The following is a 27418-nucleotide window of genomic DNA, read 5'->3' as shown; positions in this document are numbered from 1 at the left end:
TAATGAAATAAATAAATAAAGCAGTTGAAATAAGTTTCTTTGTGTAGGTTTCAAAAGAAAAAACCTGAAATCTTAAAGTAGGAAGAGCTGGGATCATAATAAATCATAATGCTGAATGAACTTGCTGTAAGAATATAGGAGGGTGAAGGTTGGCTAAAGGCCATGATTTTTGGTTCTCTCTTTTTTATCTCTCTTTTATATGATTCTGAATTAAAAGAAACTTTCTTAGGGAGTTTATGTTCTCACAGTAACCCAGTGTACAGACTGATTTTAAGGTTCTCAAATTCATAAATAAAAATTATAGTTTTTACTTCTCATCAGCTTCTTATTTCGGCATGCTGGATTTACATTCTGCATTGTTTTTTCTCTCAGATTTTCTATCAAAGGGAGTTATTGGTTCAGTTATTTAGTGTTGGAGTTTACTGGCACATATTTATTAGGTTTAAAAACAAAGTTGAAAAAGGTAATATCCTTATTACTGAAATTGTTATGTTCATGTTAGTTTGAGTGACTTAGAATATCTGGAGAGATTAAGGAAGTCTTTGTAACAAACTTTGGTTGAATAGTACTCCTATGATTCTGAGATACTCGATATCATAGAAGATGTTTTTATCATAGTCATCAAACAGGATTCCAGTGATGGTGCATATTGGAAAAGAAGAATGAAAATAAACTGCAGCCTTTAAACTTGTCAAAAGCCGTATGACTTATGTGGCGATATTATGTATGTGCCTTTACCTGATCCCCAGAGATACTGCCTTTGAAACTGTATTTAATATTTCAATTTTTTCAGCCACGTCAGCAGCTGTTATTTTAAAATGTTTCTTTCTTTTCCTCTAGGTATGAAAGCTCTCCATATTCTATCACTGACTAAAATTGTCAGAAATGCCTGAGTGATTTTTAAACCTAGCCCATTCTCTTTGGCAGAAGTAATCTAGATATGGAGGTGCATATAAAGTAGTGTCTGATATGTAAGAACTACTGGAGAAGTTCATCTTTATGTAAATGTAACCTTGTTAGTACTGCTAAAGCCAGTGTGGAATACATTAATTTAGTGGCTGTGCGTGCTGCATTTCAGTGGCACAGATTTTCAGGGCTTGGTGAGCAGTTACTAAAGAAAGTAGATCATCTTATTTGCAAAAGTAGCAAAATATGTGCTTGGCCTCCTTTTTCAAGGATGTTTTTGGAAGCCCAGGTGTGATGGTCAGCACCTGGGTTTTTTCTGTTCGCAGCTGTGTCCTGTTGCTCTAAAAAGGAGTGAGAGAAGGGAGATAGTGCCTACACCTAGGGAGCTGCTACTGAGCTGGGTTAAGTTGATGATGAGCTCTGGAGCAAGTAATAGTGCTTGCAGAAGGATCAAGCTTTCACACTGCCATGGGTGAAGCAGAGAACAGGTGGCTGTGCTGCAGAGACCATGGGAAGCATTGCCTACAAACTCACTGGCTTAATTCTGAGTGGCTGCAAGGACACTGGGGGAAGGAGCACTTTTACTTCTTTTCTGTCAGGTTGTAGATCTTTATTTGGATAAAATGTGGACTTCCTCAAACTCTTGCCTGGCTCAGTGCTCCCTTGCAGTGTGCTTTGTTTTAAATACAGTTCTGCTTCTGTTGGCTTTGGTGAACTTTCAACATGAACTTCAGGTTTGGAGTATTAGTGAGATTTCTTGGGAAGATTTGACAGATTTGTTTATTTTTTAATAACTGATCTAGATTTTCATTTTGTGTCTTTGTTGTAGAGTAGCAGAATGAAGTTACTTGTTATGGTTTAGTTAGCAATGTAGCTTGTTAAATAAGTACTTGAGTCTTCAGATTTTAGATCCCTGGAGTAAGAGTTAAAAAAAATTGAGGTGGAAAACTCGAAGAAAATTGCACTGATAACTCTATAAGAAATGCATGGTGCTTGATTTGGAAATCTTAGAAGTGGGTATGCTGGAAGTTCTGTTAAAGTTTGAGAAATTTATCTCTAATTTAATCACAAGATTACTCAGTGCTTGCTGAAAAGAGCCTATGGGGTGTTTATTTGGCTTTGAGATACAAACAGTCTGAAATGGACTCCGTCTGAAGTTACTCCTCTGGATGCAGATGTTCTTGGGGTGTTTTTTCATTGTTTTGTTTGTACATTTTTTTTTTTAGATAGGTAGTAAAATGTGTAAGGGTGTCCCTGTAATTTTAAATGGAGATTAAAAATATTACTTCAGGTTTAGTTTGTCTAGAAGCCTGCCTAAATTCTTATTCTCTATATCGTAGAATTTCTGCTATATAGTTGCTTCAGTGAATACCAGTGGTTTTGAGCATCTTTCTTTATGACACATTATCTTCATATACACTCATCTGAGGTAGTTCCTGTGTTGTTACTTGGTTTTGTCCTACTCTAGACTGAACTTTATGAAGGTAGTACTGATGAAGATACCATATCTAAAAAGATCTACTTGGAAGAAGTAGAGAATAGTATGGTTTCTTAATTTCCTTATTCCTCTTAATAGTTTGTAAATATAATGTTGTTATTCATGTTAATAGTTTGGGGGTTTTATAGATATATGTGAGGTTTTGCACATGCTTTCTCAATTCACACTGAAAGTCCAGTACTCAGGTTAAATTTTTTTTCTAGAACAAGTTTCAAAGATCTTTTTTTCCTCAGGCAGAGACTTTTTTTTTAATGCTTATTGCTTTGGTTATTGAAGATTAATTTATGTATTCATCATTATTGAATAAAAAAACCAGAGAATATAATGTATCAGTACAGAAAGGGAGTGAATTATGAAAAGAAATATGATGGGTTTTACGTATCATAATATTGGAAGGGCCGAGGTTAATTATGGAAAAAATAAACAGTCATATTGTTAGCTTCCTCTGAGTAGGAGTCGGATTAAAATTATATCTTGCCTGTGCATTCAATATTTTCTGGTCACATCATACTTACTTTCTCATTCCCTTTTAACAACCTGAGGAATTAAACTTCATGTTTCATCAGTAGACCCCTCTGTCCTTCTTCTCCTCAGCGTGTCAGTCACAGAGTTTCTTTTTAAGTTCATATGCTAAGCATGTCTGCAGATGTTCCCTTTTAGTGATCCCTGAATTGTCTTGACCAGAAGCAGTTCAACTATGGGAAGGCAAACTTTAATGCAGGGCTGATGACATCTGAGCAGAGTAAACCAGCTCCCCCGAGTGCCTCTCTGCTGTGGCTGAGCTCCTTTGGCTGCCCAGTGCAGCACAGACTGGACTAGCACTGTAGTACTTACGTGTAAAATATCCCTACTGTTCAAATCACTGTAGTTGTGCTTTTCTTGTCATGCCAAGCAAAGAAATACTTCATTATGGCTACCTTGAAAGTCATTAGGAATAGATCTTGGCCTTCTGTCCAGAAGGAGGCAATCCAAAAACAATCTTATGGTAGTCAGTGAGAATTTCCCTTGTCTAAACACTGTGTGTTTATAAGTAAACAAATCTATCCTGTTGATAACAGTCCCTTATCCTGTCAGCAATGTTAAGCCTTGGCTGATGGAGCTGAAGCTGTTTCCTACCTAGGCAAGTCCACAAGGTTTTGGGTAACTATAAACTCATCCTTATACTTCGTCCAGAAGTTTTAAAGTGATGGCTGAACTTCTGATGTTATTATAAATGTTTTTCTGCAGTTGGACCACGTTATCTAGATTCTTTTATATTAGAATATCCCTTGTATAGTTTTCAAAAACTGTGCTGCTCTTACTAAGAGTGAGTTTGTAATAATACTGCTCTGTGTAATTTGATTCACCAGCACTCTGAGGATAAAGTTGAAAATACACATGCAACAAATGCACTAATTTATTTTATTTTCTTTTAAGTAGGCATTGAAGTTTTCTTCTGTAGAGAAGGTAGACAATGTTCTGACGTTGTTATTGAAAAGCAAAGTGTCTACTTATGAATTCAGCCCATTCCAAAGTGGAGAAGAGCATCATCAACAAGCTAGTGAGTCACTTTTTTGATTGTTATTACTGATGCTATGGTTATTACATAAAATTATTAATAAGACAGTCTTTAAGTATGTAAAGTCACTAGTGAAATGGAGGAATCCACAATAAACACAAAGTATTTATTGTGAAAAAGAACTGTGTAAATCGTTACTTTGTGACTCAGTACTATGTCTTTATGCTTGTCTGTATTTTTGATCAGCTTTGGATCAACTGCAAATTGGAAGCTTTACAGCTGACCACACTTATACTAGTGGAGAAAACAAAGTAATGTGGAGATGCCTGTACATTATATGCTTTTTACTAATTACTGTTCTGCAATGCAATGTAGACTTCTCTTTTCTAAGTTTGGAGACAGTCTGAGAGATTTCTCTATCTGAGAACAGATGGCTTTTGAACTTAGCACTGAACTTCTCCATTCAGTTTTAGTACTTATACATTTAATTTCTATTATTTGTGGCAAAAAGATAATTTTATTTTTCTTAATTTTTTTTAAAAAGGCATCCCAGTGAGTTAAATAGGGTTTTTCTATTTTCTCTAAAGTAGATACACTATATGCACAATTCGGTCATGTGTCAACAGAAGCTACGGTTTGTAGCAAATGGAGGGCCTTGGTTGAATTCATTGACCACTTATTAACGATCCAAATCAGTTTGCAATAAACTAAGAGTGTGATTATTTAGCTTGTGTTTTGAAAGCATCATTATGAGGTTATTTCAAATGTGTGTTAGACCTCAGCTTTTCTAAGAAACTTCTGGGGAAAAACAACGCTCAAGAAAATGTGTTTCCCTTCTACAATACTTGAGAAAGATGTGTTTGAGCTGTTGCTTAACTCCTATTTTGTGTAGCTGGATTGTGGTTTTAAGAGAAAATAAGCTCTACAATCAGGTACAACATAACACTTTTCATAACCAAATACAAGTTTTGGAGGTAGCTTTGCTGTGATAGTTAGCATTCGTTCTTTTCCTTTTCAGGACAGTTTCTTTGTTGATGCAATTCACCCCTCTGTTCTAGAAATAATTGATTCTACTTGTAATCAAAAAATGAGTTTAAATGTCAAAGTTAGTGGAAGCAAATAATTGAGGCACCTGTCCTTGACAATTTCCTTTACAAGACTGCAGGATGGGGGTGTATAGGACACATTCAAGAGTCATTCCCAATGTGAAATGTTAGTTCTGATGAACAAAAGATTTTCTGCTTCTCTAGCAACCAGTTAGATCTGGGCATGTTTTTGAACTCTGAGAATAATACTTGCCAACCTGCTGTCCTCCCCCAAAAGACCGGTGCAGTTCAACAAGTTGACTGCTTATGAGCTTGAGCCAAGTAGTGACCTTCTTAAAATGAACTAGTTTGATAGGTGCACAAAAAGAAGATACTAAGTTAGATTCCTAGCTTGTTCATGAAAGAAAGATGTGGTAGCAGAGCTGGCAGCGCTCAGAATGTGGGAGGTCTCTGCTCTGATCCCTCTTCTGCCTGAAAGGTGTATAAACTTGCATCTTTGACTCCCTATAACAGCATCCCAAACGGGCACTTAACATGTCCAGTAGAGAACTAGAGAAGGTCAAGCTTTCAGTGTGAGGCAGAGATAAGAGAAGCCTTTTTCTGTATGGTTCTACACTGATGCTTTATTTTAACTTTATAGTTAGCACATCAGGGTACAGCCAATAAATTGCTGTACTTGAAAGTTCAGTCTGAGCTGAAGGTGAACCAATAATGAATAACTTATGGTTATTTTTATTGGGTAACTAATGAATTGCGTGGCTTGACTTCTCACGAAGTGTGCAGCTGTGAGATTAAAAACTTGGCAGTGTAGAACTAACTATAAAATGCTGGTGGTGTAATGAAAGAACAGTGCAATGTGATGCTTGCCTATATTGACAGCAGTTTAGATCAACACATCATGAGATGCATGTTTCCTTACCAAATTTTTCAAGAGCCACTCCCATCCCCAGAGTGGCTGTTCAACATTTTTTTAGCATGATGACGCAGTACTTGTGAGAAGTCAGTGTCTAGGATGGCAAAGATGCAAAAGGTTAACTCTGATACCATTTTACTTCAATCTGTTCGTTACTAAAGTCGGAATAATCCTCTTGACTAGCACTTGTTTGGTTCACTCTTCAGTGCATAGTTTGAGATTGCCTAATTTTCTTACAAACCCTGAGGTGATTTACTTGTCTTTTGGTTTTAATTTATTCAAATTAGGTAGGAGACTTTTAACACTTGATGACAGGCCTTATGTGTAGGTTCTTGTTTAAAATGAGCTTTTCTGAATGACTGGTCTGTTATACTCAGTCTATTACATCAACGTATAACCAGTTCTCATAGGTGTGTGTGATTACTTGTCTCTACACTAACATATGTATATACAAAACTGCCTATAAGTAACATGTGCTTAGGGTAAAATCATCCATTGCTATTTCCCTGGGGAGACTCAACTCAATTTTCAGTATTCCCAATTCTCTCAATTACTAATAAAATGAGCAAAATGTCCTGATAAACTTACTACGTTACCACAGTATGTAACTTTACCTGCTTAGGATAGGTATATTGCTGGATATAATGATTTCTGATAAGGGACGTTTTTGAAAAGATTCCATGGATCACAGATAATGTGTTCTGGAAACTTCAGTCTCTTACCATCTAAGCAAAGAGAATTGTTTGAGTGGCACATCAGACTTCCTTGCAATACGAAAAGTAGGTCAATAGCCCTGCAAGCACTTTAATATGTATGCACTATTCTTTCTCTGTGAGATCTCACTTGTTGGACTACATGCACAAGATGAGTTTCAATTGCTTGCTTTTGATGAAGTATCAGACTGTACTAGTTATTGTAGTAACCAACAAGTAAATCGGGAATCTCTACTGGAAAAACATATATCATGTATGGATATTACTTACTAGCAGTACAGAAGATAGAAGATGAAGACGTTTTTCAGGTGATGGAGGAGAAGAAAGTTTTAGTAATGAATGATATTTAAAGAGGTTATTCTGCAGTCTATAAAGGGAAATGCAGGAAGCCCAATCAGATGAGAAAGCTAAATGCGTGACTAGAATAAAAGCTGAATAGAATACATGGGAAAATATTGTGTTTAATAACAGGGTTAACTGAAAGACAGAGCCAAGGCATGTCTGGGATTTTTAGTGGTGGTGTCATCCCTTGCAGAAAAATGTAAGTAAAGCTGGCAGTATTGTCTGGAATATTGTATGTTCTGTACCAAACTGATTTCAGGATATGTTGTATATATATTATTATTTTGTTTTCTACTAATAGAATCCAGTCAGAACATACTAACCAATCCAGACTTATATTTCCAAGATTATATTTCTTGATAAATATTTCTGGTTTTCATGGTAAGCTCTGATTCTGCTCATGAGTCCTCAGATTTGGGGATTCCTGCTACATTAATTCCTGTCTAAGAGATGGCAATCTACTTGAGCAAAAACTGCTTCTTTTACCACTATTAATTAACTTTCATTTTTTAAAAAACTATCTATTACTGCTTCTCTGATTAAACTTAAACATCAAGGCTTATGACAGGTTCTGAATTTGCTTTGTAGAAAATGCTGTATTTTCTCTCCTAACACTGCTAGCAATGTAGAAAATCTTATCCTGGTTTCTGTAATTCATTCTTTCAACTTGAAAGATCTATCCCAAAAGAAGAAAGAATTGATTCTGGATTTTCAGGTGCCAGCAAAATAATGGGGGGGAGGAAAGGGATTGGCACTGTAGAAGTCATCTTAAGTGCCTATTTAAATTGCTAAAAAAATCATGTCCTGTTGCAATAATTTTGGAAATAAAAGAAGTATGTCTTACAAGATCTACAAAAAGATCACTGTAGGCTGCTCTGTTTGCTTGCTACAGTTTTATGAAAATTCCTGCAGGCTAAGACAGTGCTACAATACAGTAATATTAGATTTTATACTGTGCTTTATAGCTGAGGTTTTGCAGAATTCTCTGTAGAGAAGGGATTATGACAGGACAAAACTTAGAGAGCATCAGTTCCCTTTTAACCTTGTGCACGTCAAATAAAAGTTAATTAAAAGCAAACCCTGGTCTTAATGTTAGTTGAAAGCTAGAGAAGGCCCCTTAAAGCACTTAAAGTGCTCAAGTGGTATATTTTTAACATTTCCTTCCTGCTTATTATCACCAGCTAACTAGTTCTTAGTGTAGGTGCCAAACAGCCACAGCTTTTGTTTATTAACATTCTCCAGTGGAAGCAAGGTCAAGTGACAAGGGAAGAATTGAGAGATGCTGCTGGCCGCTGTAGGGAGAAAATTCATGTGGCCAAAGCTCAGCTGGAGTTGAAGCTGGCTGGAAATGTGGGGGACAATAAAAGGAGTTCTTTTCCAAATACGTTAATGACAATAGGCAGAAATATCATTGGCCAGTCCCAAGATGAGGATGGTCACCTCACAAACGACCGTAAGATAAAGACCGAGATAAAGCCAAGATGTTTAACGCTTTCTTTGCCTCTGTCTTCAACACGGATAATAGACCAAGGGGGTCTCAGTGCCCTGAGCTGGAGGACCATGACTGTGAGAATGATCAACTCCCAGTTGACCCTGAGCTTGCTGTTCCATCTGTGGGGCCTGATGGGATTCATCCCAGAATCCCAGGATGAACAGCTGACTGGTGTCACTGCATAACCTCTGTTGATGATTTTTGAGCAGTCTTGAAAATCCAGAGAGGTCCCAGCTGACTAGAAGCTGGAGAACATTGTCCTAATTTTCAAGAAGGAGTAGCCCAGAAGTTACAGGCCTGTCAGTCTCACTTCAGTGCCTGGTAAAGTTATGGAGGAGATTATTCTGGGAGGTATTGAAAAACACTTGAAAGACAGTGCAGTCATTGGCCACAGCCAGCACAGCTTCATGAGAGTAATGTCCTGCTTATCCAACCTGATTTCCTTCTATGACAAGGGAACCCATCTAGCTGATCAAGGGAAGCCAGTTCATGTAATCTTTTTGAATTTCAGTAAAGGTTTTGATACTGTCTCTTGCAGGATCCTTCTGGACAAAATGGCCAGCCCACAGCTGGATAAACACATCATGTGCTGGGTGAGCAGTTGGCTCACAGGTCGAGCACAGAGGGTGACAGTGAATGGGGTGACATCAGACTGGTGACCTGTCACTAGTGGGGTTCCACAGGGGTCCATCTCAGGCCCTGAGCTCTTCAACATCTTCATAAATGACTTGGACGGAGGACTGAAAGGGATAAAGAACAAGTTTGCTGATGACACAAAATTGGGAGGAGCTTTTGACTCCCTCAGAGGCAGGGAGGCCCTGCAGAGAGACCTTGACAAATTAGAGGACTGGGCAATCACCAGCCACGTGATGTTCTACAAGGGACAGTGCCAGATTCTGCACCTGTGATGGGGCAACCCTGGATGTTCTTAAAGACTGGGGCTGGAAGGCAACTGGTCAATGGCAAGTTGAATCTGAGTCATTGTGCCCTGGCAGCCAGGAGGGTCAACCGTGTCTTGGGGGGCATCAGGCAAAGCATTGCCAGCCGGTTGAGGAGGGGGATTGTCCTGCTCTGCTCTGCACTGGGGCAGCCTCACCTTGAATATTGTGTGCAGTTTTGGGCACTGTAGTATTGCTTTTAAAGTATTCCTACCTAACACACCAGCTTTTTTTTCCTCTTACTACAGGGAGCAATGTAGAAAAAAGTTTGTTTTATGAAATTGATTTATTGATTTTTACATCCTCCATGACTGGCAGAGGTGTTTTGTTTCTTGATGATGTAGTCTCTGTAATGTTCAAAGAATGTAAGTGTAGGAGTGCTGGTTGAATATCAAACCCAGCTAGGAAGGAGTTGAGTGGTGACCAGGAAAAACGTCTCAAGTGCAAAGGAACCCAAGAGATTTTTGAAAACCTCTGTTTTGTGTTACTTTAAAAATGCACATTTAAGCCCAGAGCAGGCTTATGAATACCACCTACTCTTTTTGTATTGGTGAAGAAATCATAGCATCCAGTCTATTGGTAATATAGACTTGTTTCCCCTTTCAGATTTGTAACCAATTGTTTTAGGTTTCATTAGTATGAGTGGAAATTCTTTTGGAACATGTTATTATTACTTTGTCAAGCCTCTTTTTAATGACTGTATTTGACCTTCTCATGTCTGCTAACAGGGTGAAAACTATTGATTAGGGTTTGCGTAATTCACTCTTCTTTGAAATTACTGCTCCACACTTACTACATTGCTGGACATTGTTACTCACATACATTTTTACTGCTCATGTGAAAGCTCCTTTTGCTTTTGCTGTATATATGCCTCAGTCTGTGATGGGGCTTTAGTTTGTCTCTGCAGCTGGAAAAGTATAGATAAAAATAAGAAGTCTAATGCCTATACTCTGGATTAAAATGTATAGTTCTTCAAATTTCAGAATTAATCCTAGTTTATAAACAATATGGAATGAAGAAATTGTGTGACACCTACTTCTCTCAAAAAACGTAGCTTATATACAGTTTTAAGATTGCCTGTTGTAGCTCAAAGGATTTTAAAGCACACTGCAAATACAAAGGAATATAATCTACTATACATAATCTTACTGATGGAAGCTCTGCCTCCCAAGGCTTCTAAAAGAAGTGACCTGATTTATACAGGTGTTGCGTATTTACAGTTTCTTGATTAGATTTTTCTTTGCCTGGTGGAACTAAGTCAGGCAACACTCAATTTGTTTAAAGATAGAGTTATTAATGGGACTTTTGACTAGAATGTAGTCCACTCAAATTCCTTGTGGCAAAATAATATTGGAGTGATACTGGTGGAATATTCTTTGTCAAAAATACAGTCAAGAGTTGTCCTAACAATTTTTTGGTCGATCAGTACTTAGCTATGACTATTCCAAGAACTCCTCTTGTTCCTTGAATCCTTACATCTAATGATGGAGTGAGGTTTTACTCTCTCCTGTATTACCATTCTGCAGGAGCCATAAAGGGATGAGGAGGGATGGTACACAAATTCACCACTACTGAGCCGAAGTTTAATATGCAGAAGAATATAAAAATGAGAAAGTTTTTGTTAAAGACTGGCAGCTAAGAGAATTCCAGAAGGAGACATTACTACTTAGACTTTCTTCCAGCACACTAAGGGCTGATAATGTGCTGCTGGCTAGCCTGTAGGACAACCAATGACTAGGATATAAAACAAAACTCAAGAATGCTCGAAGAAACTCTGTAGATTCCCAAGCTGTAGTCCTGGTTTTGGAGGCACATGGAAAGAGACTGGAGTTGAAGGAATCATGAAGCTGTAGCAAAAATGGTCAGGTTGTACACAAAAAAATTACTAGGACTGTCATTCATTAAGAACTCTGAGGAAATGTTAAAATAAAATAGCTGGGTTTCTAATAGCAGTGTGGAATTTTTCAGTTTTGTAGTGGTGGAAGGTGTGACTATGATGCTAAAACCCAGTTTCTCGGGGGACATTGAGAACTAGAAGCAGGTTAATGTGTTATCTCTACCAGACTCTACATGTGTTATCTCTACTAATTCTACTAATTAATAGAAGTTTTAATAAAATTTATTTTCTGTAATGTGAAGTCTGCTTTATAGATTTCTTGTAGTTTTTTGTAAGAGTCAGCAAACCTGATTAAGTCAATAATTGTTTGGGCATGGATGAATAACTGATCAAAACCAGAAGGCAGACAATTGGGAAAATCTCTTTTTTTCTGGTGATGGAAGGTATTCAGGGCAGCAAGGAGGAGGGCTAATGGGGAAGGGGTGGGGGACAGGAATGAGGGATTTGGTAATTATGCAGTAAAACGTGAGATGATATTCATTGTAGGTAAAAACGAAGCAATGCAAGTAGAAAAAGCAGTCCTGTGTTGTCATACAAAATGAGAAGGTTTGAGCAGGCTATTAGCACTGAGGAATAAGACCACGCAGCTCCATGATAACATCGACTTGTTGCTAGGCAGCAGATCAAAAAGCTAATGAAATACTAGGAATTATTAGAAAAGGAATAGAGAACAAAACAGGGCATAATTATGGCAATGCATAAATTACATGGCTCACCCGCAAGTTGAGTATCATGTGCAGCTCTTCTCCTGTCATCTTAAAATGATTACATTAAAGCTTGAAAAGGTTCTGGAGAGAGCAGTGTGGGTGATGGAGTTTGTTCTCTGTAAGGCCCGAGACTGGAGCCCTTCAAGAAGAAATTCTGGGAATGAGTAAATCACTAGGATTGCGGAGAGGGCAGACAGAGGTGGAGAGTAAGATGAATTAGGGGCACTCAACTGAATGTAGCAGAAGCCAGGTTCAAAACAAGCTAGAGCAAGCACTCCTTCTTGCAGTAGATAATAAAGACCCTCTGTGCGTGGAATTGATGGGGCATGGGGCAGGCTGCATGCATGCTTGGAGAAGAGATACACTGCGTGCTAATACACAGACAAATTGGTAAACAGCAAACCACAAGTGATTAGGAAGTAGAGTATGAAGGCAGAGAGAAATACTGTTTACGTTTGAACCTTTTCTTTTGTTTGTTTGGTTTTGTATGTAACTTGTGGTCACTCATAGAGTTAAAATACAGGACTGCTGAAACGATAAACTGACTGTCCCTGTCCTCCAATGTAAAAAATAGTCTGTGATGGAAACTGATGTCATGTTATATCAGATAAACCCTAAAAACTCATCCAATACATTAATTTTTAAGTTCTCTGATTTTTCATTATAGGGTTAGGCAAATTTTTGCAAGCCTCTGGTATTCATGTGAATTTTCAGAAATGGATTTTAATATCAAAACATAGCACCGTAAACCTATAAAAATGGCCCATTCAAATATCTTACATTAAAAATATTCCACCTAAGCAAAAGCATGTCTTAGCTATAAAATTTTTTTCCCCTTGCAAGAAATCTTATTTCTCAATAAAACTAAAGGGCTTTCAAATCTCTCTGTCAGCAGAAAATGAGATTTCTCAGTTAAGCTAAATGCTCTTCTATTGATATATGAATTGTAAAACTGTTAATTGGGAAAATTGTTCTTTGGTGCTAGTTCTGTATTGGCAGTTTGATAACTGTGATTCCATAGCGCTAATGTTCCAGAGGACTTTTGTGAAAGGTGTTCTATTACAGCAAAACTGTTCTTCATGAAGACTTTGTTTCCATATACAGATAGCCATCTGGAAGAATTTCCTACCCTCCTTCACTGTGCAGCCAGATTTGGATTAAAGAACCTCGCAATGTTTCTGCTCAGTTGTCCTGAGGCCACATGGGCTTGCAAAATAACCAATAAATACGGAGATGATCCAGAAAGTATCGCGGAGAAGCATGGACACAAGGAACTAAGAAAATTAATCAAAGAATTGTCAGTAAGTCCATATGCTTTCTCATGTGTCATCTACAACCAGGGGGCTATGATGTTACACCACTGAGATCCCATCGTATCAGTTCTTGTAAACACTAATGTGTTGCAGTCCTTCTGTCTGAAAATACTATTCTACTCCTGTCTCAGAAAGAGGGGTCAAAATAGGATACAGCCACTTTCTTTGTGTACGGTCATAATGGAGATCAGAGTTTTTGCACTGCTTGGATTTTAGGAATGTAATAGAAAAGAAAACAGTGAGCCAGAACTACCTCATGTGGCCTAGCTAGATCAATGCTTTCAGCACCCAAAAAATGTTTATATTGTAAGTAGTCTGGACCAATTATCCAGAGTAGGAGACTTTAAAGACTTCTTTAAAGGTCACTTTAAGTGCCTATGAACTCTCTTAGCATTGCTGCTCTTGAGCATTCAAAAGAGTTGTTGTCTTGCCTTTGCTGTCTGTGCCACTGGGAAGGAAGGCTCAGTTTTATAACCCTTTGTTAGATGGAGTAAATCTTTCTCCAGCTGGGTGTACAGGAGGGATTTGAGGTAATAGTTGCCTTTCCACATGAAAAGTAATAATAAAATAAGGGTCTGTGCATAGTTCTACCGTGCAAATTATTGCCATTAAAACCTAACAATTGCAGTACAAAAAGAAATGTGGTAACATTTGAAAGCTTTAACTTATTTTAACTTTTAATTGTACTAACTGTAATATGTGCAGATATGATAATTCTACAGTTTTTAATACTGAAGTTGAGATCAATTTTAACTGAAGAAAATGGGATCCTCTTTACTGTCCAGCATAAAGCTGTCCACAAAACTATGCTGTCTTCCTGGATCAACATATTAGTAATTTCACATTTAACAATTCCTAACTGCCATAGTTATTTCACAGTCATTCTTACATGGGTCAGAAATCTCCTGCCAGTAGCAGTCCAGTGTGTAAGGTCAGACCTTTCAGTTCTCGGAGTTTACCGGTTTGCCTTGAAGAGAACGGAACAGTATTCCCCAACATTCCTATCTGGATAGGTGCCAACTTTGTGTGGCCAGATACTTTACACACTCTGCATGTAAAGGGTTGGTAAGAACATGCAGAATATGAATGTGATATCTAACTCTCAGGGAAATACCTTGATTTCTTTTCCAAGATGGTCACATGAATCAGAGAGTTGAAAATGGAAACGTGGTTTCTGTTAATAGTTTTTTGGTTTAATGATGATGGTTAATTCTGTAGACCATTTAACTTTTTACACTAGTGTAATAAAAACTCACCTCCCTGCACTTCTGAGGTGTCTTTGTTGTGCACTCCACGTGGAACTGGGAGCTTCAGAAAATGCTTAATTTTGGTTTTATCCTTTTTGTCCTAACACACTCATGCTATAGTTTGGGGCTTCTGCAAGGGGAGATGCACAGACTACAGCTGATACGCAGTGAGAGGGTCCATTGCACTTCTATTGTACTTTTACATTCTGATAGACTTTATCAGTGATGGAAGGCAGCATTTGTGAGGGTGATATATTTCACTCTAAAAAGTGTGTAAAGTGTTTGCATAGCTCTGGTTAGCTTTTTTTTATTGGTAAGATTATTAATTTTCCTAATAAAGTCTCAGTATAGGTTTGTCACTCCAAAACATGGATTTAAAGTGGCAACTGTAATTTTTTATTAAATACTCCCTTCATGGTACGTATCTGCTTTTGTTTGCATGCAAACATTTAACAATAATTGTTCTCTGCTCCTGATGGCTACTTTCCCAAATGTAAACACTTATACCAGTACAATGTAAAAACACCTCTATGACCACTGTAGGCATGTGTAGTCTGGTTAGGACATGCAGTTACACTATCCATTTTCAGTTGATTCAAATGACATGGCTTCCTAATGCAACACAAGTAAGAGTCTGAGCATGCTTTTCAAGTCTACCAGATGTGTAATATGATATTATAGAAATGTTAGCTCCAAACACTGGAAGAAAAATGGCTTATTTGTGTCCCCTGTAATAGTGCACTTAAGCACAAAAACACTTACTGTACATCTGTAATTGATGGGAATATGGAAAAGAAGTATTTGCATGGCTCCGAGCCAAGCAGAATTTAGTTTAACCATGTTCCTGGAACTTCTCATTACAGCTGTAGTATTGAAATTGCTCATTATTACAGTAGTACTTTTGTACTTGGCATAACTCTCACTGTTTTAAAAGTGTTACCTGTCTTAGACCATTCCTTTAAGGAATAGCCCCCAAATATACACAGTAATTGACCACTTCTATCCTAAAGAGCAGTAGGATTCAGGAAAAATGAATGCATTAAAACATACATTTGATTTGTCCAAAATCCTGGAAAGTGTTTTTTATTTGCTGGATAAAGACCAAAAGAAGAAATGCCTTTTTTGTGCTGGAGAATCCTTAGGGGAGTAAGAATTCCCAGAGATGGTTAGGGAGAGAGTATCAAAAGGTTTAGGGGGCAATACCTCATCTACTGTTTCTACCTCCAAGCCCAGGGCTTTGCTGTGCAACCTTTTTTGGTGCCTGGTGAGCAGATCTGTGCTCAGGGCTCTTAGTTGATGCAGCTTTGCTGGAAAGGCCCTTCAGCCCCCATGTCCAGCAGGCTTAGAGGAAAGGTACTCAAGGCTCTGTTGGCCAAAGTGAGCTGCAGGACCTGCATGACTTACACAGGGGGTCATCTCTGTGGCGTAAGTTCCCTGTTCTTGTTTAAAGGGAAAACCTCTTTTCTGAAACTGGACACTGACAGTGTTGATGTGGGGAGTGTTACATCCACAGAAGACAGATCTGAAGTGCCTGGTGGGTATGCGAGGAGCTGGTCTTCTGATCTGTGTCAAAGTAAAGCATAAGGGCACAAGGGAAGGATCACACATCGTGTGGCCTGCTTCTGTTGACACGACTGTATTAATGGGGAGGGAAAAGATTTTTTCATGTTTTAGTACCAGTGTTACATACAGGGTCAATAAATGCTAAAACATCACACTCTTTAGGAACTTGTATAAATTTGTGCGTCTGTGAGTGGTAGTTATTCTGCCTTTTCTGTCAGAAATCCTGCATTTCAAATGCTCCTTGAAAATGTCTTCTCTGTGGTGAGAGAACACTGCAGTATTTGAATGATTTGTGTTAAAGGTACTGAATTGGTGAAACTGTGCCTAAAAGAGTCTTTAATGGGGATTATGACGAAACACAGTTTCAAATGTGCTAGCAGTTTATTAAGCAAATCGTATTTTTCTTGTATTTTAGCACAAAGCCACTTAAACGGACTTTCATTTCCAAATCTGCGTTTCATTATAGTTTAGATGGAGTAATTCCCTCTTCTGTAGCATTAAAGAGGGATATCGCTTAACATTTTGTGATAACATCCTGAATTGTTAGTCTTTTGATTTTATTCCTCTATAGAACCAAGTATTTGAATATTTTCCACAATTGCCTTTAGGTTGAATTGCTTGAATCGAGTGTGTCAATTTAAAACTAGTAAGAGACATTCAGTAGGAGTATTGGAAGGAATCCTTGTCTCAGCGTATCTGAACAGGGGAAATGATGAGCCTTTTGAGACTCAGTTGATCCAGCTGATGGCTCAAATGCCAGTAAGGAATGCTTTCCATTAGCCACAGGCTCTAAACATATCTGCAGTCAGCTGTTACAGTACCTATGACAGATAGTGCCTTGTTAAGCCACAGTAGTTTTCTGGGATATCAGAACCCTCTTTCAGATGTTTGCCTTTTGCATAGGCTCTGTCTCTGAAAGCTGCTTTGACAACTAACTTGTTGTTCTTGCTGCCAGCTGTGGTTTTCGAAGCCTACATTAAAGTTCTACCTCCAGATTATAAAGAAATCACTTAAATTAAGTTCTTATCCAGCACACAAAGGAAGACTTTAAAAATAGATTAGAGATTTCTAAGCAGTAACCGAGTAATGAGGGGAGTATGTTCAATTTGTGACCTAACCATTTAAAATTGGATGTCACAGTGGTAGCCAGCTTAAGGCATGTGTGTTTCGGCATGGATGTAATTGTTTGTTCCAGCACTTGGGTGTTGCTAATTTCTCCCTTCTTTTGCTAAGAACTGTTTTACTGAATGGGTCGTAGTCAGGAAGATTACTGTGTACCACTGTAGTACACATCACAAGTTCTAAGAGAAACACAATTCAGCAAGTGTTCTATTGGTTGGTTAGTGCAAATAACTTCTGGTCATTGGCTTTGCCCTTTAAAGCAGATTCCTAGGGGTAGCATAAATGTTATTTATTTATAAAAATTGAAATAGTCATTTCATGTTGCCACCACATAGTTGAGACAGCGCAATTTAATTTTTATTTTTAAAATACCTTCTGACGTTCTGGCATTTCAGAATTAGGTACCTGAAATCTAAGACAGAAAATGCAGGTTGACTGAACCGTTTTTAACCTGCCCGAGATCTGTAGCCCGGCCTTTGACAATCTGTAGCACAACAGTAGACTGATAGAAAAATCTTCTTCCTCTACCACTACCAAAACTCTGGATTTTCTCTTTAATGTAATTTTCTTTCTTCCTGCTTCAGGCATCCCTCAGGCAGTTATTGATAATATAATAGATATTTAATTCTGTACACATTGGTGAAGTTCCTTTAGAATTGCAGAGACTGAGATAGTGCCCTTGATGGCTTTTTGGAAGCAGCTTGGTTTTTTTGCAGAAGAGAGAGTTACGTCAGTCCTTTCTCTTTTGAGATACACCCTGCAAAGTCTAGATCCACAGTTACTGAGTCCACTGCGGTTAGCAGTTCCTGCAGTAGCAGAGAGAAGCACAATCTTACAGGTGGCCGTAATTTTCACTCAGAGCCTGTTTTATGGAAAACTTACGTTTTAGATAGCCGGGGAGGGGGAGAAGAATTTTTCTCTCTGAAATTTCAAGCTATATTTTCATAAATCTCAGCAAATTAAGGGATGGGCAAGGATGTGGTTTGACAAGTAATTTGTCATTGTATACCTCCCCCCTCTCATCTCTTACTTTGTGCGTGGTTGAACCAGAATACAGAATTTCTTGAAGCATCTTCAACTTGATGATAGAGAAAAGAATCTACAAAAACAGTGTATCGTGGAAACTGAGGGTAGTTTTTTTCTCAGCTGTTTTACGTGCAAAGAATCTCACTTAGTTTTGAAGATGCTATTGCCAAGTGACATTAAATCTTTAGACACGAGGAATCCCTTCAACAAAGATTCTCATAATCTGCTAGGGAGTTCTAGAAGCTCATCAGGAATCAGCATTTTCTGCACATGGATGTGTTGTTCTTCCGTTTATGTTTAGCTTTGTGTTTCTGTAAAAGGCTGTATGATGTGGCAGAGCTTCTCAGCAAGAAACAGTTACATTTTTACATCTGGTTGCAATATCTTCCTGAGCTATTAATTTCTGCTGGGAAGGACCACGTGTAGAAAGATGAAGTGGATATATATTAAAGAATCTTAACCTAAATTAATCTGATTGCTGTTAATATTTGTTTAATTACTTTAAATGCTATTGTAGTATTGCACTGGCCCATAGCTCATTACTTTGAGATAGCTGGTAGAGTATGTGGAAGGGAAAAGGATTAGTCTGGTTTCTGAAATTCGTTCCAATCCACCAGTGAGTCCTTGGTGAAGCCGCCTGGGATTTTGTTCTTGTCAAAGTATTTTAGTGTTCAGAAATGTTGATTGCATGATGATGGTACACCAGAAATTACTTAACTGACATGAATAAGAGAGTGACTGTATTCTTTGATACCTTTAGGTGACTGGATATTCACAAATCAATTCTTAAACTTCTTGGAATTGGAGGAATTGCAGCTAAGACGTGTGAACTTCCAGCTGATAGGCAAATGCTATCCCATCAGACATTTGTTCAGTGTGTTCTCTTTCTTTTCCCAAATTGCTTATGGAGACACTTCCCATTATCAGTGCTCTTGGTGTCTTATGTTTAAGATTTAGTTTAGGGAAGTTTATTATTTTTATTTTTACTGGGTGACAAAGTTTCTCTCTTTTCTTTTTCACATGTTCTCAGAGGGACATGCTCCCTGTAATAATAACTTACTGCCTTTTGAGGTCAGGCAATTTATGCTTTAGTGAAGAGATAAGGTACAGACTGAGCATGAAAGTTTTTGGCTCTATGGAGAAAAGGCAAGATTTTTTCAGTTTTAAAAAATTAGTCATTACACTAAAGACATTTTTCAAGTTTCTGTGTAGACTTTTATTCAGGCTAGAAACTTGCACCTTAACTGTGATTAAATCTCCTGTCAATAACTATGCAATTGAGTGCAACCTTCTTGCAAAAAGAACGATAAATGGAACTGAAGATTTGGAAACTTTACTTTTGTATAAGATGCCTATTGAAATTTGAGTGTAATTTAGAATGAACAGGAATGGTTTTCACAAAGAATTGTCTGGTATTTTGTCTCATCTTTTGATATTCTGTTACTGTAGCAGTGACACAGTGGAAGTCAGTTATTTGGAATTCACCATTTCTGAAAGCTTTTACAGTTTTTAAGGGAAACTTGAATACTAATGGAATTTCAGACAAAATGCTTGTAAATTAGAGGTATGGAAAGTGCGAAAGGATTCTGTGATGATACATCTGTTCTTAAATGTATTTAGACTAGTAAAAGCTAAAATATGGATTTCCACAGGTCCTGCTGACTGTCAACAGGTCAATGTAATCAAAGATAATTAGGTAAGGGACCATTTGGGAAGGTAGGATGTGGAGTGTCCAGTTTTTCAGAAGTAGTATATAGGCCGAAAAGAATCACAGTTATCAATGACTGTTTTATTAAGCTCTGAGTTTGTTTGAACATTTGAAAAACATTTGGCTAAGCTGTTTATGTTAATGAAAAATGCCAATGTAGAAGTGAGAGAAAATAAGTGACCATGTTATGTTGTTGTAGAAATCGATGACATGCCTATGTCAAATCTGGTCACTGCATCTATAAAGAAGTCTGGAAATCAATAACTTGAATTAGATCAAGACTCTGCACTAGCTTGAGGAGGTATTAGAAGGTATATGGTAAAGATACATAGCATAATGACTGTTTTTAAAACAAGTGAGCTGCTTAACTTCTCTTACAGTAAGTGAACAAACAAATTGGGCATGAAATACTGTTGTGTATAAGCTGTATTTTTTCTATTCACCTTGTTAAGAAACTGATGAAGACAGAAGGATAGGAAGGATTGAAAAGGCTAGAGATTTTGTGGATGTTGAGAACTTTTAGTCTTTATGTAGTGTTGTTTTCAGCATGAGGGCCTGAGTCCACTACCCAAGTTACAAACCAGTTACGTAAGTTTAAGGAAGAAATTCTCCAAGTAGAAAGAATGCCCCACAGTTGTCTATTTAAACAGTTGTCCCTTGCACTTTTCCATCAACTCTCCTGCACTGACTGTTGCAGTAACTGTATTATTAGGTGCTGAGGTTGCATTTTTATTTCTTCTTCGTTGATTGATACCTCAGAAGCCTTTAACAATGCAAAGGAAAAAATGAAATTATCTAAAATGATCTTCTAGCTCCAGGTTTGCTACAGAAGAAAGGATTGATGAGGCATTCCAGTCAAAAGTCTAGAAGCAAGTTTTGGATCTTGCCTCTGTCAGTTGAAGCAATTTGAAGGTATATGTATAGCTGTCAAAAAGCGGGTTTATCTTTATATAGCATATGCTGTCAGTGAGACTATCTGGAGTATGCCCTTTGGCTGCCTCCCAGTGATCTGGAAGGAATCAAACATCTGTCATATCTTACAAGTTGTTGAGCATAAAGACAGACAGCGTATCAACAGCACTGTTCTTCAGCCCCTCAGAAAGGAAAAAAACAGAATTAAAAAAAAAAGACTACCACAGATCAAAATGGTAAAGGTTTTTCATGGGGAAAATGAAGGAAAGTTAGGAGAGGAAAGGAGCTGTTAAAGTTATTGTGGTAAATAACTGTGAGCCAAAACCACCTACATTTTGAGTGACATTGTGAGGTCTGAAGGGAACTTTTTGATCTCAGAGCCCTAAGAAGAACTAGATGGAAAAAGAAGAATTAATGAGTAAAGTTAGGTAAGAGACTTGTCATGTCCTTAGCAATCCGAAGTTCCAGAGCTCTGCACAGATCTAGTAGTGACTTACCAGACTTTGCTACAACTGTAATTTATTGCTTAATTAGAAAAATTGTCTTTGGGCTCTACATCAATAGAATGACCATTAGGGAAAGGAATTTCTTGAAGCTACCAAGCCCATTATATGGAAACTACTTAAGAAAATCCATTTCTGCCCTGCATAGTGTTAGTTCTGTTTAACACAGCCCTGCGAGGTCTCAATTTATAATTCTGTCTGAGGATCCTGCATAGAAAGCACAGCCTTTATTTTGCCACTGCTTCTTCCTGCCCCCATATATTGTTTTACAATAAATGATTCCGTATTTCACTGCCAGGTCTGTAGGGTGTCTTATTAGTAATCATTTCTGTTTCTTACGTTTGATGAGGACTTAAAAATGGTTTCCAAGTTCCCACGCTCTACCAGACTCGCAGGAACATGCAGTGATTGACATACAGCTGTTCGTTTTCATGAACATGGGCAGACTTCAACCCCATGAGCTACGTGCCGGAATGTTCCCTGGCTGGCAGCAGCAGTGTACATATGTTGGAGGTTTGGGAGTTGTTCTCGGGCAGTTGTTGTGAAAGGCTCCCTACAGCTCTTACTGTGAGTATGAGGCACATAACTGGATCTTAGCGCTCTCGGATGATTCCAGTCTTCTGAGCCACGTTGGCCTGATTTTACTTGCTCCCAGTATTCCAGGTTATTTTGCTGCTCCTGGGTAGTCTTGGGAGGTGACCTGGGAGCCGTCCTCAAAATATTAGAGAACTACTTAAGACCTGCAGCTGATCATCTGTGACCTTGTGAATTCCAACTGAGTTCATCTGCAGTTAACAAATACCTCTTCCTGAGAACCCAAGAACAGAGGTAGGCAGTGAAGGCTTCTGCCATGTGGAAGTCACTAGCAAGTTCCCTTTGGGCTGTTGAGGAAAACACAGAAATCAGCATCTGCACCAGGCATGGAATTGATATAATAAGTATGATTCCTAATTGGATCACTCAATCAAACTTTCGAAGATCTTTTTTAATGAGGTGTATTTTTTAAAGATGCTGCCAGTTGATAGCATGTACTGTCTTACATAAATGGGTCAAAGGATTGAACTAAAGTTTCCATGGAGACTTGATGTAACTCCAAGGTGCCTTCCAAATTAATTGTAGTCTTGTGTTGCAAGGAAAAGAGGTTCAAAGGTGACAAAATCTAGTACTGGTATATAGACCTGCAGTCAATTCTGGGCAGCGTGTCCTAGAGACACCTGTCATCATTGGCAACCTAATCAGTGAAGTTTTAACTGTAAAAAACAGTGATTTTTATATAATTCTTTCTTCCTCTCTTCATAACAGTGAAACAAAACAGACCTGGGTGCAAGCCTGAGATAATCATGCCCATACAGAACAAGAAAAAAAACTTGCTTCTGGAAAAAGCCAAAATACATAATTTCAGAATTTTGAAAGCAATCATGATTTGAGCTCATAGGTGAACATTGTTCACACCATTTTTTCTAGATTACTAATTAAAGGATGGGGGGGTTATTTTTAATTTATTTTCTTTTGTGCATATTAAATGCACATATGTAATGCAGACAGATTACATTTCATACAAGTTTTTTGTAAATAAAATGACAAAAAAGCAAGTTTGCATGGACAGTACATTAGGACTGCATTGTGTCGTGGCTCATTAAATATGATGTGTGTGCTTAGAGCTCGAGCACTTGGTGAAACAGGCTTCTGTCAGACCCTTTGACTGTGATTCATTACTGAAGAACAAATAATGCACAGTTCCAGGAGACAAATCCAGCACGTTGTTCAAGCAGAACTAAACTAGGAGGAGTAGTTAAAAGACTTATTGGAGTTGAAAATCTCCAGAAAGGTGGTAAACAACTGGGTAAGGCTTTAACGGCAGTTCACCCTATACCTGCAAGCCATAGATGCCAGCAACAACAGTAGATGGTAGGAGTGCATGAACAGAGGCTTTAATCTTGGAAAAATGCAGAGCAAGTCAGCTACTGTTGAACAAAACATCCATTTCACAGAGTAGAAAGAACAGCCCTGGGGCATAAATGAAAAACCATACCTTCCTAAGAGATGGTAGTTAAAACTATCTACCACAATAGAGTGGGAAGAAGTGAAGGGGTTTGGAACAGAACATATGAGGATTTTCACTTGCTTCAATTTGAGAATTTGTTCTTAGGCAATTATTTCTAATCTGGCTTTTTCCACCAGCAGCTGAAGATCACTGTGGGTGCAAATACATGTTGGATAAGGTATGATGATCGAAGCAGAGATGGAGGCTAGTGATGGATTTGCGGTCTGAACACCGTATGTGGCAGTCTCTTTATAAAGAAAAAAAATTTAAAAATATGTATTGAATTTGTAAAAAGTGAACTTTGATCTGCAAAAGGGCTGTGGAGGGTTTGCAGATAGCGGTGATGATGACAATAGAACAAAGCAACAAAGGATGCAGTTTCCCAGTTATTCCTAGTAAGTTTTTCTGCTGTATAGGTGGAAATTCTTCTCTCCTTTAATGGGATGAGACTGGAAACTTTTATACTGTTTTGGTTCAAATCATAAAGGATACAAAAGAGAAATTTAAGAATTGAAAAATCTATGGCAGTGGGGGCAAAGATCTCTTATACTTGCATTGAATGAACTGTATGACTGGAGACACAACTAAGACTTTTCATGTATGTCAGAAAATCCAGGCCAGCTCAAGTGAAAGACTTCGCTGTTGATAGTTTACAAAGAATCAGCTTCCTAGAGAAAAGTAAACATAAACTTGTTTGTATTGCTGGGGGGAGGGGGGGGGAGGAAGAATCATGTATTCTATATTTTTATTGTAATCTCCTTAAGAGAGCTTCAGAAGATCTTTCAGTAGCTCTCAGAGCATATGGAGATAAACTAGTGACTGCATATAGCAAATCTTGATTTTTGCTGGGTAACATTGTACTTCACCTAATAATATGTGAAAAATTACTATATTTATGTGTGCAAGAGTGAAAGGCCTTGGAATTAGATACAGGTTTAAAAATTTGAGTGCTGCTATTCATTATTTTCATTCTTAAAAGGCTAGTGAAAAATGGTATTAAGAAGTAACTGTATGTTAACAGGTTGCAGAAATATTCTTGGTTCTGTATTAAATCCCGTTAAGTTGGCAGAAATGCCTTACTGTGAGGGTGGTGAGACACTGGAACAGGCTGCCCAGAGAAGCTGTGGATGCCCCATCCCTGAAGGTGTTCAAGGCCAGGCTGGATGGGGCTTTGAACATCTTGGTCTAGCGGAAAATGAGTTGAAAGTAATGATCTTTGAGGTCCCTTTCAACGCAAACCATTCTGTGATTCTGAGATTTACCAGGAATCAAGTGGAGTTTTTCAATGCTGCCTGTTTGTTTATTTAATCAATTGATTACAAGAATTTTAATTGCTAAGATCCTTAGCTTCATGATACTTGTTTCAAACGTTTTCCCTGATATTTTATGAGACATAGATTTGTTATAACCTCAATAAGTTTGTGAGTCATTTTTGATATTCAGAATTGTAATTTGACCTTTCTTTTAGATTTCTCTAGTTACAGATATTTCCATTTCTAATACTTAATAGTTGGGAAATTTTTGTTGTGTTCATTATAATTCAGGTAACATTGAAATGTTAATTGAATACTACTAGTTTGTTTAGATACAAGCTCTAGATTAATTCACAGATTTTTCTGATTGGAGGAAGTTTTTGTGTTAGTTAGGTTCACAAACTATTGTAATGGTCTTATAAGTGTTATTGATTCTATTGGTACTACACCAAGCTCATAATACAATAATATCTAGAATAGGAATGTCATTTAGATTTGCTTCTAAGTGTTTTGGAGGGTAAATACTGCCATGGTTACTGATGTCTTCAATTTTTGATCTCAGCATTGAGAGGAAATGTATATGAACATCTCTATCTCTAAATGGGTGCCAGTAGTGTGATTTAACAGTTAGTCTGGTCTTTGGCTCATAACATTTACAATTCTATGTTTTTAGCAAAACAGTTTGTAATTTTAAAGAGGTTTCTTAATTTTATCCTTCAAGTGTTGCTCTAGATGTAATATTCATTTATCAGTGTAGTTTCTATGTAAAAGTACATGGTGATCTTTCCTAGAGCTTGGACATATGAAACTGTGTGTGCATTAAATGAAAGTGCAACAAAACTTACGCATTAATGTGTGATATTATGAATAACAACTAGAATTATCTCACATTAGTTATAAAAATCTGCCAGTATTTGTCATTCTGCACATCAGTGTTTAATTGTTGAACGGTATACTAATTATTGTACCAGCTCCCACATGTTTTAAGCATTGCAGACTCAGAGTATACTAATTTTTTTCAAGATGAAAGCTTGAAGTTTATCTGGTAAATACACATATTAGACAGATTAGACACCTTCTGTTCCCACATTGAATAATCTGCAAAAACAGCTAAAGATCTAATTTCAGAAATCCCAACAAAATCATTGCCCCTGATGCATTAAGATCGTATTCCATGTCTGGATAAAGAAGAAGGATGGAGACAAATTATACACGTTTTATTCCACATTTTAGTTGTCTATAGCTACTGAGAGGAATGAATGTCAGAGCAGTGCCTATGATGCTATTTATTTATAAGAAGTGGACCTACAGAATCTCAACCTTCTTGGCTTTTGAGTCTAGATCTGGCTTTCTCCCATCTCAGCTAGTCTCTGGAACATGGCAGAGCCGTCAGGATGTAACATACCTAACCCAACAAAATGTCAGATTTCATTTGTGATTTTAGTTTATTTCTAATTATAATCACTTTTTTTATGTACTACTGATTAGGGGTGAGGTGCAATTTCATTATAGTTTTTTCAATTAACACTAGGTTGTGACTTTTTTAAAATCATAAATATGAAACTTATTCTACCAAAAAAACCTAATACCAGCATACACAAATAGTGATGTGAGCTTTTGAGTAGTGTTTGCAGGAGCACAAAGTTCTGTGTCTCTTTTGTGATGGTGAATCCTCTTTCCCGTGTTCAATCTGTACATGATGATCAGATGTTATTACTAAGGGAGTTTGATTAGTCTGAGATGGAAAAGGCCTAAATGTTATTCCTGGAAAAACTTTGAATTCTGGGAGAAGCCTTTAATAGATATAATTCTGGGTCACATGGTATTTTACTAGTATTTTTCCTCAGACTGACTCATGAAGATACTAATTTTATATTTTGTCAGTTCTTTTCTTTTGTCTTTTTAGTATTGCTTTATGCACAGGAGGCTAGTTAAAAAAAAAAGTAAATGTGTCAGGCATCTTCAAACCAGCCTCTGTCTTGGCTTAGTCTTGTACTGTGCTTTGCACTCTGGCTCTTGCAGACTCAATCAGACTTTGAGAATACTCAGTAAATGGAGTATTAGGCCTCTGAACCATCATAGGTTCAATGGATGCCACTAAGCCTTTGGAAAGGAGAAAATGTCCTTCAGAAAAGTTCTTCAGTCCTTCTTCAGAGAAAACTTCTTTTGCTAACCTTTTCATGCAGAAAGGGCTGGAGTAAGTAAAAGAATGGAACAGAAGCAAAGGACTGTTTCTGTGAGAGTCCTAACATAATTTGCAAAGTAGAGGACAGTGTTGAGCAGAAGGTAGGTATGACCCTGTTCTGTGAGCTAAGCAGAGATCCACAGGAGGAGGAGAAATCAGTGCAGAAATCTAATACTTATTGATTTCTATGATATCAAGCAGTTCTGCTTCACAGAAGTTACATACATAAATTTTAGATTGATAACCTGATCATATTGTGTACTTTGTGTTCCTCCCAACAAAATTTCTGATACTTTTATCCTCAAGTTAAGAGATGGATTTATGGGCATCTACCCAGTTCTTTATAATTTTGGCAAGTGACAGTGCTACAACTTGCCCGTGACGTGAGCGTATGTCCTTTGGACTGAGTAAGTAGGTGATTCTGTCCCAGGAAACATGATAGATAAAGAATCAAATCCCCAGTTGATTACAAAGTTATGAAAATTAACTCTTGGGTATTGGTTTTTATTTGACCTGGTTGTTATTTTCATTGTAAACCATTGATTTGATTTTTTTTTTTTAAATATCTACTCAGTTGATCAGTTTATTCACA

General features: G+C 37.6%; 1 protein-coding gene across 1 annotated transcript in view; it reads left to right on the top strand.

Annotated features, from left to right (window-relative positions):
- Positions 1–27418, top strand: part of BANK1 (B cell scaffold protein with ankyrin repeats 1) — a 132163-nt gene that overhangs the window by 37967 nt on the left and 66778 nt on the right. Inside the window, exons 6-7 of the mRNA XM_050338795.1 lie at positions 3824–3944; positions 13055–13251. Of these exons, the coding sequence (XP_050194752.1) occupies positions 3824–3944; positions 13055–13251 (318 nt within the window). The remainder of the gene's footprint in view (positions 1–3823; positions 3945–13054; positions 13252–27418) is intronic.

Source organism: Myiozetetes cayanensis, unplaced genomic scaffold, assembly GCF_022539395.1.
Source record: "Myiozetetes cayanensis isolate MyiCay16 unplaced genomic scaffold, myiCay2020 scf7, whole genome shotgun sequence".
In the NCBI taxonomy this organism is placed as follows: domain Eukaryota; kingdom Metazoa; phylum Chordata; class Aves; order Passeriformes; family Tyrannidae; genus Myiozetetes; species Myiozetetes cayanensis.
This window is presented reverse-complemented; position numbering and strand designations above follow the sequence as displayed.